This window comes from Sycon ciliatum, chromosome 4 (genome assembly GCF_964019385.1).
Source record: "Sycon ciliatum chromosome 4, ocSycCili1.1, whole genome shotgun sequence".
NCBI classification, from domain to species: Eukaryota; Metazoa; Porifera; class Calcarea; order Leucosolenida; family Sycettidae; genus Sycon; species Sycon ciliatum.
In genome coordinates, this window is record NC_088646.1 from 32,565,146 (window position 1) to 32,581,012 (window position 15,867).

Consider the following 15,867-nt stretch of genomic DNA (forward strand, 5'->3'; position numbering starts at 1 on the left):
CACACTATTGTCACAGTTTATTCCTGGTATTGTGGAATATAATGAGGTGATGACGACAGCATGTGCCACCCCACATTTCTTGTGTTAGCTGGAAGAGGATGATGGCATGGCTAGGAAATACAAAACCAGCATCAGAGATGCTAACAATCGAGAGTAACACCGGTCACGAGAAGAGAACAGAAAGGAAAACAGCTAAAGGAGAAGTAGTGCTATAAAAACCAAAGACAGATGACGACGACTTGATTATCATTTGAGAGTAGGTTAATATGGTGGTGGTACAGTGTGCGTTGGTGTGCTACAATCATACACTTTGAAAGCACAGCTGTCGTGGATTGAAGAGCAATGCAAAGCTGCTACTGCCTATGAACTGGTCTAAAGAATACATAATGATAACAAAAATCTCATGACAAGCAGTGCTACTTCACTGCACTGTTATCATGCTTAGTGAAAAGAATATGAGCTGAAAATATGGTGCAAAAGGAGTTATAGTTTCATGACATCTGTACAGCAGTCTCTATGTATCTAAAACGTGCAAACATTGGCGTCCAAATGATTATTCTCATGCACCGGTTCAGGTTATTGCACTGCTTGCATTGTAAAAAAATGAAATTCACCTCTTGTAGAGTGTGTCGTATTGATGATGTGGTGGAGTGTGTCGTATTGATGATGTGGTGCGTGCTGCAACTGATAGATGGGACCGTCTTGCATTGGGTATACTTCAACAATACAGTCAGCACTGTCGCCGCTCATCCTGTGAGTCAAGAAGAAGAACAGCATCCGATTAGAGCAACACTAGCACTCAGCACACCACAGCCAACCCCACTGGCTTACATGTAAGCATATTAAGATTACAAGTAATAACAAAAGAATCTTCAGCACAGAGCTGGCCAGCAGCCACTATGTACCACTTGCAGCCTGTGAATGTGTAGCATGCATGAAGGAGAGAGGGAAACACTCCCTGCAAATACAGCGTGCATGGATGATAAGACTTGTGCAACAAACAAATCCTTACTGATTTTGGCACGTTTACTGGAGGAGCTGGACTTGGCAGTGGCGGCAGCAGCATGATGACTGGACGAGCTCTGAACGTGACGTGTCACTGTTGAAACACCATCCACAAATTTAGTCTTGAAGAGAACGTTGGCGTTATTGAACATACCATCCTGCAGAGCACAAGGACAATGTCATGAGGACATTCATTGATTTGAGGGAAAGATACAAACAGGAAAAGTCTGAAGAAAAAAATTGATTCACCACCAGGACTTGAACCAGGGACCTTCACTTGAGGCTAGCGATGCTCTAACCACTGAGCTATGGTGTAGCTGTCATCCAAGCAGAGGCCGTTCAACATTTGATCAATGTGCCTTAGAGTGTGGAGTAGAGTATAGTGCAGAATGTGTGTGTGTGTGCGCGCGTGTGTGTGTGTGTAAGTGCACGTGCGCGCGTGTACGCTGCGAACGCGGAAAGATAGCAGCCAAAGACGGGCATATGTGCACCTGTACATCAACACACATAATCATGTACTTCAAGTAGTAAAGAAGAACAGATCTGAAGCCACAATAGAAGAGATCCATACCTTGAGAGAGACTACGACAAACTGTGAGTTCCGGAAATGAGTACGCAGCATCTGTCCGATGTTCTGCGTGTGACTAAGATCCAGAGCTGCGTCGATCTCATCGAGGATGTAGAGAGGGGCCGGTTTGAACAGCAGCATTGCTAGAATCAACGACAACGCTACCAACGAACGCTGGCCGCCGCTGAGCTCAGACAAGTTGTCCTTCCACACGTCACCGAATGCGACACGGAACTCCAGCCCATCCAGCACGGTCATGCCTTCTGGTGGCGTCAGGCGTGCCTTGGACCCGGGCAGCAAGGAGCCGAAGATGGAGCAGAAATCCTGTAACAGCATCCCCACAGAAGCAAGAGTGGAAGTGAACATAGTCAAGTTAGACAAATACAATCATGATAATAGAGAGGTTCCGCATAACGTAATTACGTTAGTAAAAAACGTAGTCGATCTACGGAAAGTCTTACGTAAACTGCATGCGGATCTGGGTTCCGCCATACGGAGTTTTCAAATCACGTAGCTGCCCTTGGCAACTCCGAACGCGGCAGTGTACGACCAGATCGACCTGGGGAGAGAGTCATAAATTTGTACCCAATCCATTAACGGACCAGCTACGTTATCAGAGCCCTATCTACGTACTCTCCGTATACAACTTTCCGTAAGTGGAGTGCAAACTCGCGAATTCACGGGTTTTTCCCGCCCACTAACGTAAAGTTGCTTAACTTTACGTAGTGCGGAACCTCTCTAATGCTGCACTGAAATGCAATAGAGTACCCGGTATCAACTATCAACAAGAGTAAAATAAGCTCCCAAGAGTGTGCAATTCACCACACCATAGCGGGGAGTTCGTTCTTGGATAGATGTTCCACATCCTCCAGACGGCTGTTTCGCTCATTGAGAGCTCCTCAGACCTGCTACGGTCTAGCTATGGTCTACTAGAGAGGTGGAGAGGTGGATAGTTCTTCTTATTTTCAAATGGCCCGGAGTCCGTGGCAGCTTCTGAGTTACAGCTTACCTTGTTGACTTGTTGGTAGGCCGTGAGCAGTGCTTCGCTCTTCTTCTCATCAAGCTCCTCGATGACACGTGCAATCTTAGCTTTATCTTCTTCTACGATCTTCTTCTTCTTCATCAGATCTTGATACTGCATGGCAACAACACCAACAGACAGGCATAGCAGTTACAATAGTGTCTGGTAAAGGACAAGAAATTACACAGCCACTATACAAAGCATAGTATAGTATATATTGGAATGTGCCTGCGACACACATACATGTACACGCATGCCCCACACTGCAACATGCAGGTATCGACAAGAACTGTAACAGAGATACATGTAGATGACGGCACACTGTGGCACAAGCTGAGTACACAAGCTGAGTACACAAGCTGAGTACACAAGCTGAGTACACAAGCTGAGTACACAAGCTGAGTACACAAGCTGAGTACACAAGCTGAGTACACAAGCTGAGTACACAAGCTGAGTACACAAGCTGAGTACACAAGCTGAGTACACAAGCTGAGTACACAAGCTGAGTACACAAGCTGAGTACACAAGCTGAGTACACAAGCTGAGTACAAAAGCTGAGTACACAAGCTGTGGTCTGGGGCTCATCACACCTGCCTCCCTCGGGGCCCAGTACGCCCACTCCAAGACCATCGTTGGCCCCCTGGTGCGGCGCATTCAGCAGCAGACTGCCACGCTTGGCGATGTCCTGCAGGAAGTGCGGAAGAACAAGCAGCTGTTGAGGGCGAAGGCAAAGACATCACTCCAAGCCGAGGCCGTCGCTCTGCATTCTGCCGCACCTCCAGAGGTTCAACGTACCATCGACCTTGCTTCGGAGCGGGGGGCATCCAGCTGGCTCACCTGCCGGCCCCTAAAGGCCCACGGCTTCACCCTCACGAAGGCTGAGTTCCGCGATGCTGTGCACCTCCGGTATGGCTGGCACCCAGTACGACTGCCAACATCATGTTCCTGTGGACAGCAGTTCACCGTCAGCCATGCCCTCTCCTGCCCGTTAGGCGGTTTCCCAACCCTCCGCCACAACGAGGTACGCGATGTGACAGCTCGCCTTGCGAAGCGTGTTGGCCACCAGGTGGCTATTGAGCCACATTTGCAGCCACTCACTGGAGAGCAGCTCCGGTACCGTACTGCTGTGGGCGACGACCAAGCCCGCCTTGACGTGGTGGCTAGTGGTATTTGGGGAGGGCGGTTCGAGCGCACCTACATTGATGTCCGGGTGTTTAACCCTTTTGCGTCCTCGAATCGCCTCAACTCACTTGCTGCTAGCTACACCCGTCACGAAAAAGCCAAGCGCCGTGCCTATGAGCAGAGAATCCGAGAAGTGGAACACTCCAGCTTTGTTCCCGCCGTGTTCTCCACTACGGGAGGCATGGGGAAATCTGCCACCTCTCTGTACAAGAGGATAGCGTCCCTCATCGCCGACAAGACCGGAGAGGCCTACAGTGCCGTGATGGCTTCGATCCGGTGTCAAATCAGCTTTGCCTTGGTCCGATCCAGTGTGATGTGCCTGAGGGGTGCTAGGCGGCTCTATGCACCGGTCTTTGCCGCGGACTCAGCTGCTCTTATTGTTGCCGAGGCGGCTATCCCCTGTTGAGGTTGATGGCCGTGCTCATTTATACCATGTTCTCATAATTTCTGCTTTTCGTGTCATTCTTGCTTCTTGTGTTTGTTTGTTCTCCTCTAGTTCTCTTATGTTCGCGGAGAAGGCGGAGAGCCGGAACACAGAACCTCTTATTTTTAATTTTTTTTAATTACTTACTTTTTTACCAGGCGTGGGCCATCCCCTGATCATAGGTGCCAAACATTTTTAGTATAATTACTCAATCAATAAATTTGTACAAGTTGTAAAAAAAGTACACAAGCTGAGTACAAAAGCTGAGTACACAAGCTGAGTACACAAGCTGAGTACACAAGCTGAGTACACAAGCTGAGTACACAAGCTGAGTACACAAGCTGAGTACACAAGCTGAGTACACAAGCTGAGTACACAAGCTGAGTACACAAGCTGAGTACACAAGCTGAGTACACAAGCTGAGTACACAAGCTGAGTACACAAGCTGAGTACACAAGCTGAGTACACAAGCTGAGTACACAAGCTGAGTACACAAGCTGAGTACACAAGCTGAGTACACAAGCTGAGTACAAAAGCTGAGTACAAAAGCTGAGTACAAAAGCTGAGTACACAAGCTGAGTACACAAGCTGAGTACACAAGCTGAGTACACAAGCTGAGTACACAAGCTGAGTACACAAGCTGAGTACACAAGCTGAGTACACAAGCTGAGTACACAAGCTGAGTACACAAGCTGAGTACACAAGCTGAGTACACAAGCTGAGTACACAAGCTGAGTACAAAAGCTGAGTACAAAAGCTGAGTACAAAAGCTGAGTACAAAAGCTGAGTACACAAGCTGAGTACACAAGCTGAGTACACAAGCTGAGTACACAAGCTGAGTACAATGTCATGTAGTTACTAGTAACACAAAATGCTGCAAGTAGCGTCACGTGCGACAGCACCTTTTCTTCCGCCTTTCCCAGCATGTTCATAGCCCTCATGTTGACACTCTTGCTGAGCTTGTCCTGTCGTCATATGCACATACACACGCACGCACGCGCGCGCACGCACACACACACATACACACACACACACACACACAAGCACAGACACACACAAACACGCACAGACATGCAGACACAAGACAATCAATTATTCAGAAAGGCAGCTACACAGTCACAACAGTCACAGTCAATCAAATGTTAGATAGGAAGGTAGCCATGCTGTCACCGGAGATATGCAGCAAGGTCATCCAACACACAATCACAAACTCTACTCTACAACATTACCTCAGTTGCAAGTACAGTGGATATCGGTTATAAAGTCATCGGACATAGTGATAAACCGGCTATATTGATACAAAATGAAAATATCAAAAGCAAAACCAGAAAAAGCCACTCAAATTATCATTATAACCAATATATCGTATACAGTCGTCCCTCTCTAATCCGGCACCTTTTGCTACGGCGTTTTCTGCTGGATTAACGAGGGTGCTGGATTAAGAAATCCTGCCCTCTGACCCGGCCCTACCCAATTGCATGCATGTGTCATACGTCGAAACTCAGGGTTTTTCCGTGTCGATCCAAGTATTTGATGCACAACTTTATATTCTCAACTGTTCTCCAGGAATATACACAGTGATAAAGTGATAAAGTAAAACAGAGAATATGTTCACATGTACTCTTGCACACACACGCACACACACACAGACCTGAAAATTGGCAGGACACTACTCCTTGCTAAAATAAGAAAGTATGGTTGACTGCTTAGCAGTTGTCTCCTGGACAACATTGACCCTCTTGAGAAGGCCACGCAAGCAGTCGACATCATGCAGGTCGAACGACGGATGTCCTTCGAAGCAAACAATTGCATCAGCAAGTGCGCGAGATGCTTGTGCCAGAGTTGGAAGGCTGTTGGAGTGCGCATCCAAGATGTGCTAGAGCTGTTAGCCAGTTAGTTGTAGAACGTCAGTACCGTCGGTCAGTGTCGTGCATCGTCGCTGACTGTTTTGTAACTGGTGGTGTTAGTGGACAGTATAGCGTAACTTGTAGTTCCTTGGTCTTTCTCTTTGTATAAATTGAGTTCGGGTTCGGAAAAGTCCTAACAACCAACCGAACTGAACTCTCCCGCGCGAGGTCGAGTACAGTTGTCAACTGAATTCGATCGATAACTGAACGCGATTTACGACTGCCGGATTATGAAATCAAACTACGTGCAGTTTGAGCGATTCATTTCAAAAAGTCACTGCCGGAGGCGGAATTCAAGTGCCGGATTACGATGTAGGAATTGAACGAAAAAAATCGGTTTCATCAGAAAGTGCGCCGGTTGGCAAGGGTTCCGGATTAACAAGTGCCGGATTAGAGAGGGACGACTGTATAGCGATAAATCGGCTATAAGGATACAGAATCACCATTCAAAACACCTCCCAGAAAAAATATCGTCTATAGTGATAGCAACACACGAGTGTGAGGCATTGATGTCTCGACTTGGAGCCACATGTGTGTTTTCATAGTGTATTCTGGTCTGATGTTTCCTGGATGATGCCTTTGGGCCAAGAAGTTCTTCACTCTAGACTGGGGGAGGTGCAGCAGCATGAATCCTGTATCAGAACGCTACATTAGCGCGATCGAGTACCCACACGTGTATAATGTGTATGTAAGATGAGCGCAGTTGAAAATCGCCTGTAGTGATATACCGGTTTATCACTCCCTTAGTATTGACTCACATAGATTTTTGCCATACCTAAGCAGTCAAATATTCCTGCATATTTCACTCCTTAGGGCTATATTGACTGCTTATATTTGACTGCTTAGGGGTTGCGCAGTTGAACGGTGCCTAGTGCAGCATTGTCACTGCATGAGTAGGCCGTGGTGCAACGGTTGTGCAATCATAAAACCGGGATTCATGAGGTTATCGTTCTGGAATTTGAAATACGGACTGTTTGTCGTGATAAATCTAATATTGACTTCGTACTTGGTCAGTATAGGAAATAAAAACCTCGGCTTCGCCTCGGTCTTTTACTCGGCTTTTATTTCCTATATTGACCTCGTACTCAGTCAATATTAGATACTTAATATAGTGATAAAATGTGAAAAATCAGAAAGGCACGTTATAACCAATATCTACTGTACTCTACAACATTACCGTACACACACACGAATTGCAACAGCCAGCCAACTTTTCCACTACGGTACTTGTAAGAAAGACCATGAATAACACACCACCATGAATAACACACCACCATGAATAACACACCGCAATGACAGCACTGCAATACACTGCAATACACTGCAATACACTGCAATACACTGCAATACACTGCAATACACTGCAATACACTGCAATACACTGCAATACACTGCAATACACTGCAATACACTGCAATTACACTGCAATACACTGCAATACACTGCAATACACTGCAATACACTGCAATTACACTGCAATACACTGCAATACACTGCAATACACTGCAATTACACTGCAATACACTGCAATACACTGCAATTACACATTACACTAGCACACCACCATATTGGATACATGCAAAGCTCTAGAACACACTGCACTAGCAAGTGCACTAGATGCTCCACAGTACACTACTAGCATAGTCTCATAGCTAAGCTGTACTCGTACATGTGTCAGAGATTGAGAGCAGAAAGAGTAATACACACATACTAGTGTCAGCTGCTACTGCTGCTAAAGCCTCTTGTGCAGACAAAAAGAAATAGATTGCTGCTACTGCTGCTGGACTTGGACTGACACTGAAACTGGTACTGGCAATGGCCTCAGCAAGACAAGGGTATTATCTAGGTGATAAGGATGTGGAACATACAGCACTCTCACAATATAGCCACTAACATTACACCATACACACACGACACTCTTACAAAAATTAAATAGCTGCTAGCACTACACCATACACATACGACACTCTCACTAAATAGCTGCTAACATTACACCCTACACAGACGGCACTCTCACTAAATAGCTGCTAACATTACATCCTGAGTCTGAGTCTTTTTCTTCAGATCCTTGGCGTTTTGTTCATTTTTGTTTGTATTGAGATTTTGTGTCATATTAAAATATTATGTAAGCGGATTTGCTTTGCCCGTACAAGAGGCTTTTCATACAACACTCTCACAGGTTACATGTACACTGACTGGCACTCTCACTAAATAGTTGTTAACGCACTCTCCACATACAGGCATGCACCCGGCTCAGAACACATTGTTTTCTGGTTGGCATATCAGGGATATTGGGCGGAGCAGCTGGCGTGCATGAGAAAGACAGGTCGGCCTGCTCTGCGCAGGAGCTGTGACCCGGTGCACACATAGTGTGTGTGAGAGAGAGAGAGACAGACAGGTCGGCCTGCTCTGCGCAGGAGCTGTGACCTGGAGCACACAGAGTGTGAACGAGAGACGGTCGGCCTGCCGTGGGCAGGAGCTGCGACCGGTAGTGATTGAAATGAGCCAGCTGCGGAGATAGACTGCCCTCACCCGATATAAGTATATTGACAAGAGTTGTACTGACACTGTTATTGAGGAAATTATGGTGACAGTGACGGAGAGATAGTGATCCCCAGTCGAATGGGGTCGGGAGGGAAGGGGAAATTGACAGCTGACGGACAAACCAGTGAACAGTCAAGTCGTCGGAAAGCAAATGTGACAAAGGAGTCTCTCTTTTCTCTTGCTCTCTCTCTCTAAAGCAAGATTTGGAAAGCACGCGTGGGAGAGTGGCGCGCGCTGCGCATGCGCATGTATAGCAATGACATCATAATCAGATGCATGATCATCAGACTAAGTATGAGTGGTAGATGTTCCACGTTCGTTAACAGGGCTTAGCGCACACGCTAAACCACCATTAACATTACACCCTACAGACAGTGCATGTGTGCACGCGCCAGAAACTATGCTCATCGCCACAGGGTGCCAAGAAGTGGCACACACCTTGGTGACGGTACACCCACATGCACATGCACACACTCGCACATGCCTAGGTAGACATACTCCCCCCCCCCCCCCCCAACCCACACATACACGTACCCCCCACCCCAACCCACACATACACGTACCCCCCCCCCCCCCCACCCCAACCCACACATACACGTACCCCCCCCCCCAACCCTCACATACACGTACCCCCCCCCCCCCCACACATACACGTACCCCCCCCCCCCCAACCCTCACATACACGTACCCCCCCCCCCCACACATACATGACGCAAAACGTTCAAATAGTACACATCTCATGCATTTCTCACTTTCTTTTCCTGTAGTTTGGACAAGCGCCTGCCAGCCTCCACGGGGTCGTTTGCCTCAAAGTCAAAGGCGGTGTTGGGCTGGCCAAAGAACTCGCGCTCAAGTGCTATCCACTCATGCTTTTCTTTCAACACTTGAACCTGAACATGGGAAACACACACATACACACACAACACAAAGCATAGCCCCGCATGCATGCACACAAAACGGTTAATTTGGAGTTGCTGCTTGCCGCTTACGTTTCACAAGAAGATGTCACTTCATTAAAAAAAATACTGATCCCCTGCATAAACGTTTGTATGTTCGTTTCGCGGGAGGAGGGTGGGGGTCAGGGGAGAAATGAACAGTGGTCGTAATGAAAAAATATCGGTATTTACGGATGGCTCCTAACCCTTTAGTTTAGGCACACACAGCTCGCAGAGGTAGCTTTTTTGTCCGGGCCAGGGAATCCCTATTTTTGGCTAGAGATCTTACATCCACCGAACAAATAATATCCTTACATTGTGTGCAGCCTCCTTGCTTTCTTTCAGCAAAACACCTATGGAGTGCTCCAGCTCTTTCAAGCTGATCGTGGCTTCATTTTTCTCCTTCTCCAAGTTCTTCTGGTCCTCGGCACACCGGCTGATTTCCTGTACACACACACACACACACACGCACACACACACACACACACACACACACACACACACACACACACACACACACACCATAGAGCGGAGATGTCAGCTGCAATGAGATAGCCCAGTGATGGAGTGTAAGGGAAAACCCGGCACTACCACAGTAATGGACCAGTGTCCAGCAGGATACAGACATACAGAGATACAGACATAGCTACTGCCAGTATATCTGAAATTGCATGCATCCAGAATATCCACTGATTACAGCCTTTACAGGAGAGAGAGAGAGAGAGAGAGAGAGAGAGAGAGAGAGAGAGAGAGAGAGAGAAAGAGAGAGAGAAAGAGAGAGAGAGAGAGAAAGAGAGAGAGAGAGAGAGAGAGAGAGAGAGAGAGAGAGAGAGAAGAGAGAGAGAGAGAGAGAGAGAGAGAGAGAGAGAGAGAGAGAGAGAGAGAGAGAGAGAGAGAGAGAGAGAGAGAGAGACAGAGAGACAGAGAGAGAGAAAGTGTGTCATGTATTTTACTGAACTTATCTCTCCAATATGCCGAAATATTTCCTTGCAGGAGTGTAATCGCAAAGTGCATGTACCGGTACATGCATACTGTTATCATGCACGGCACACCGATTCTCACCAGACTGATATCACCTATGCAAGCAGACTGACCTTGCTGAATTCTTGCAGCGCTTTCCGCTTGTCCTTGACAAGACCTTCCGCTTCCTTTGCTGATGCCTGTAACACCACGCGCAGCCGTCAGCAAGGCAGTTCAAGAAAACATGTTAGCCGGAGACACAAGTTAGAGGCACTGGCAATGTGAAGAGCATAGCATACTCTTTAATAACACAAACATCAACAACATGGGTTCGTATCTACCGTAATCTGCAGCCTCAATACACGTTAGCAGTACTGCACCATCATCTGAACATAGGCAGTCATGCTTGATGACCTGGAATACACTGTACACTGTATGTACCTTAGCTCCATCCACAGTAGCCTGGTGTTCCTCCAGCTCCTTCTGAAGTAATTTGAGGGTCTCCTCCATACCAGCAAGCTATGTACACAAAATGACACATGACACAAAGATAACTTCTCAAACGCAGAGTATCTGGACTGACCTTGGTAGGTTTCATCAGCAAAGCTCGGAGTGACCTGTATACACATACTATACTAGAGCAGTAATCTTCAATTCCAGTTCACACTTAGGCTGTTTGCCAGGTCATCAACAATCGCTAGAGTTTTGACCACCGGTTGCCTATGGTTGTCCCAACACACCATAAGTTTGTTTATAGGGTTCTTCACACCTGCACCTTTATGTCACTCCTTAGAGGCAAACTATTCTACTTCACTGTGCTTAAAGTCGACTCCTGATATAGCCAAAGTTCTGTATAACCGGAATGCACCTACACCATACCAGTAACACATCATGACTGGCATGTGGCCCACCACAGTAGGGCCCACCACAGTAGAGACCATTAGTAAACCGTCGGACGCGACGATCGGGACAAACTGGGAACGAGGCCAGCGCGCGCGCGGGAAACTCGAATCGTTTCGTGAGCACGATTGGAGCAGCCCCAACGGGTGATCACGAAACGATTCCGATTACGATTCCGGTTGCATCACGCATCGCGCATCACCCACATCACGTGCCTGAATGGTTCAACGCACGGCTTCGTGCCATGCATGCTTTGACGATTGGAAATCGGAGCTGTCCAATCGTTCGACTATACACGTGACGGTTTGCTAATGGTCTCTAGTACCATCACACTTGGTTTACATGCGGCCCTACAACTTACAAGATATGGTTCGCTATAATTGGTCAATTGTATGGGTTCAAACAGGGACATGTACACTATTTCGCTATATTACAAAATTCTCTATATGCGAGTTCGTTCTGACTGGAGTTGACTGTACTTTTCGAAATAAATAGTGTACAGCATTGCCCTGCATTGTACTGCACAGCATGCATATATTGAGACGTGTTAAACGTTGTCAGTGCAGCCATACCTGCTTTCGCAGCCCATCGACATCTTGGGACAAACTCTCAGCTTCAAGCTTCAGCTCTTCGGATTCCTGAAGAAGTGACACAGAAGTACACGTAGATGCAGCTGAAATACACATAGCCACCCACCTAAAAGTAGAGCCCCTGGCAAAAGACATTTGGTGAGTGCATAGTTAAGATCCCTGCTGCACCAGCAGGTCGCCTATCGTGTTCCTTACAGCATCGGGCTGTGTTTACATGAGGCGTTTCAACCCGGGTTGAGTTCGACCCGGGTCAGATTTCAACCCGCCATGTGCACAAAGTGAATGGCGCGTTTACATGACGCATTGCGCTTGACCCGGGTTGAAATTTCGCCCCGGGTTGATTTCAACCCTCCCCCCAAGGGGAGGGTTGAAACCAACCCGGGTCAAGAAAATCGTACAAACGTACTTCTGTGCGTATCTCGCGCCAGGTTTGAACAGCACTGCGGATGCAAATTTCGCGCGAACGCTTTCACGTGACCATGCATGACTGTAGAAGTGGACTTTTGGCGGCATATCAGTATTTGACCCGGGTCAACTGTCTTCATGTAAACGCTCACCTCTTTTGTCTATCGTACAGACTTTCAACCCGGGCTGAACTCGACCCGGGTTGAAATTTCTCATGTAAACACAGACTAAGAGAGCCTCAGTAGAACATAGTGCATATTCCAAGTGAGAATAGAGAGAGAGAGAGAGAGAGGGAGAGAGAGAGAGAGAGAGAGAGAGAGAGAGAGAAAGAGAGAGAGAGAGAGAGAGAGAGAGAGAGAGAGAGAGAGAGAGAGGGAGAGAGAGAGAGAGAGGGAGAGAGAGAGAGAGAGAGGGAGAGATAGAGAGAGAGAGAGAGACAACGACCTGCTCTTCCCCTATCTCACAGCTGCCCAGATGTGCAGCTTGAAAAGCTCACCTGCTCTCTGGCCTTGAGTTGCTTGAGCGACTCTTCAGATTTTGTTTTGGCCTTGGTCACACCTTGCTCGGCAGCTTTCAGTTCACGCTCCCGGAACTTTTTGGCATCCTGGAGTAAAAAGGAAACCATGAAAGAGAAAATGGATAGAGGGTGAGAGCAGAGGACAGCTGAGAAACAATTTAAATTATAACAAAAAAAGGGAAACAAGATTGAGAAGACGCAAGAAACGACAAGGGGCCGCCCATAGATGCACGCACCTTCATCTTCTCCTGGATCTCCTTGCACTTGGCAACGGCTTTCTTTTCTGTTTCCTTCGTCTGTTCCACAGCAGTCTTGGTGCCATCTGCACATGAGAGGACAGAGAATAATAGATTGACTCCGTCAAGCAATGGCGGCATATCCAACACCATTCTCTTGGTTCAAAAGTTGAAACGTCAAATATCACGGGGAGCACTTTACTTCACATACCAATAGTTCTCTGAAGCTCTTTGAGCTTCTCGAGTTGCTGGTGGTGTGTAGAGGACTCAATGCGCTGTTGGACCTGTTCGATCTCGCGTTCCTTGAGAAAGACTTCCTCGGACATCTTCTGGTAGCTAGAACAAAGTAGCATAGACACGACCAATCATTCCAGTAATGTCACCGACGGTGCCTGAAAATATAGGAAAGAATGGTCGCCTGATGCTACCATCGCACAGGGCAATGGTCACCCAAAGACCCAATGTGTGCGTGCGTGTGCGTGTGTGTATGAAGCAGGAGAAAGAGAGAGAGAGGGGGGGGGGGGGGGGGGGGGGGGGGGAGAATGAAAATGAGAAAGAGATGACAAAATTTCAGAAAAGCAGAGCAGCAACCCTTAGAACCATGCACTCCTTGTATAAGATTCCACAAGAAAAGCAGCTGATACCCAATAACCAGAGGATGTAGCTTACTTGGCTGCCATGCTCGTAGACATTTCCAGCTGCGAGTTCAGTTGCTGAACACGCTGTGCCTTGGCATCAAAGTCGGCTTGGCGAGCGCTGAACGCTTGCAGACGCACCAGCACGGAGCTATTACCAGTAGGTCGAGATCCTGAGCAATGACCAAGACACATGGAATCAATGTTCATACTCTCCTACCAGTACTAGGATACCAGGCGCGGCAGAAGAGGTGCAGCAAATAATTTTATCCTGTGACTTTGAAGTAAAGAAATATGGGCTATTTGAGCCGAAATTTCCTAAAATTCTCCTGCGGGAGCCTCCCCCCCCCCCCCCCCCGCCTTTTCATAATCGCAACAATGTAGAATATCTTCCGATGACCCTGGATACACATTTTAAAAGCTTGTGCTGAATGTCACCTACAGTGATACTTGGCACTGTGGCCACCAGTGATACTCAGTACGAACTTGGCCTGCATGTGCGTTTGCCTTGGGGTTTCGTGACAACATTACTACACTCGTCCATGCAAGGCTTACCTCCGGAGAGGGTACCGGACGGATCGAAGAGATCCCCATCCCACGACACTGTCTTGCACCTGATTTGCGGATCGAAACAAACCTTGTACAGGAAAAGAGGCAGAAAACAAGAAAACCAACCGTATAAACAAGTTTAAGTTGGCTGCTTCCGGCCTTACTTATTTGTTTTGTTCGTGCCTGGTTAACCCTTCACCGGTCTACCATAAGCGAACCGATACTATAGTATCGGTACGTTTGGCCCTCATTTTTTTGGGGTCTTGTTGCTAGGAGACAGCTAAAATGGCGCTCTACGCGTAGCTGAGGTCCAAGGCTTTCTGACGATGTACAAAACAACCATGCTTACCATACACATTCTTGCCGTATCGATCGACTGAAGTTTGTTGAAATTGGAAAAGACGACCATCCGCCATGCGTGCATTTCGAGAATGCGAGTGCATCTCTTGGGGCCGTGTTTGACAAGCGTTCTGAGAGCAGTAACACCACCAGTCCAGGCTGGATCTCCCGGGAGGTTTTGCAGTGTAGTGTGTTGAGAAAAAGAGCTCCGTTGAGTCCTGCTAGTTCAAAAATATATCGTCCACGAATGAAGAAACAAAATTCTCCAAACAGAGAGGAAGCCTTCTTGCTGGCGACACGGCGACAGCGACTGTCACAAGGACTTGTCAGGTGCGATCAGCTGATTCGCCTGGCCGTGAGAATTACGGCATGCGTAAGCTCGCGCCTGAGTGATCATCTGAGCGAGAGTGAATCTGACGCGAGCAGCCCTGAGATGAACAAACCGAAGCTGCGATATCGTGGAATGGGAATTGCTGCTGCTGGCGTATCGCCGATGGCGAGGTGTTGGTGTTCAATGGCGGTATTGTAGAGAGCCTACATTTCTTGTAAAGATGTAGCCCTTACCTGATTGTTTATCGTACGACTTCAGCTCCATCACGAACTTGGTATGCCCTTCGTGCTGTGATATTCGTGTATTTCATTCGCAATTGTATTTTCTCTCAACTTGAAGGGCTACCATGGGCCCTATCCTTGCCTAGTCATATTTGAATTTTCTGGACGCGTTCAGGCATACAGATTTTGAAAATATATGGTTTACCCATACCTACATCACATGGTTCTTGAGTTATTGCTGGTTGTGTGTACATGTATTTGCGTGACCACCCCTCACATACATTGAGTTAGACCGGCAAAGGGTTAAGTCCCATGCAGCCTAACTAGGTCCCATGCGATTTCCTTAGTGGACAGGCATGGACGGACAATGGTCCATGTCTGTCGTGTTGGTGGACCAAGCTCTCTAGTTAAGGTGGCATCACATGCTATACATGCAGGAATACAAAGAGCACCTAAAACAGGTGCACAGCATCGGCATCACAACAGAGAAGCCAGACATCAAGAAGGAGATTACACTGGTACCGATGGTGTATATAGCACTACATACTAGTACCCGGCATGGGGATAGTCATCAACCCACTACCTTCAGTTGTACAAT

At 47.5% G+C, this 15,867-nt stretch overlaps 1 protein-coding gene across 1 annotated transcript in view; it reads right to left on the reverse strand.

Moving 5' to 3' along the window:
* LOC135815712 (structural maintenance of chromosomes protein 2-like) overlaps nt 1–15,867 on the reverse strand; it is a 36,473-nt gene continuing 20,606 nt past the window's right edge. Inside the window, exons 20-34 of the mRNA XM_065329044.1 lie at nt 14,385–14,466; nt 13,864–14,002; nt 13,406–13,530; nt 13,195–13,280; nt 12,938–13,045; nt 12,019–12,084; nt 10,988–11,065; nt 10,681–10,746; nt 9,902–10,030; nt 9,404–9,541; nt 5,103–5,165; nt 2,583–2,708; nt 1,577–1,897; nt 1,013–1,163; nt 1–751 (exon numbers count right to left, since the gene is read on the reverse strand). Coding sequence (XP_065185116.1) covers nt 747–751; nt 1,013–1,163; nt 1,577–1,897; nt 2,583–2,708; nt 5,103–5,165; nt 9,404–9,541; nt 9,902–10,030; nt 10,681–10,746; nt 10,988–11,065; nt 12,019–12,084; nt 12,938–13,045; nt 13,195–13,280; nt 13,406–13,530; nt 13,864–14,002; nt 14,385–14,466 — 1,683 coding nt within the window. The 3' untranslated portion in view covers nt 1–746. The remainder of the gene's footprint in view (nt 752–1,012; nt 1,164–1,576; nt 1,898–2,582; nt 2,709–5,102; nt 5,166–9,403; nt 9,542–9,901; nt 10,031–10,680; nt 10,747–10,987; nt 11,066–12,018; nt 12,085–12,937; nt 13,046–13,194; nt 13,281–13,405; nt 13,531–13,863; nt 14,003–14,384; nt 14,467–15,867) is intronic.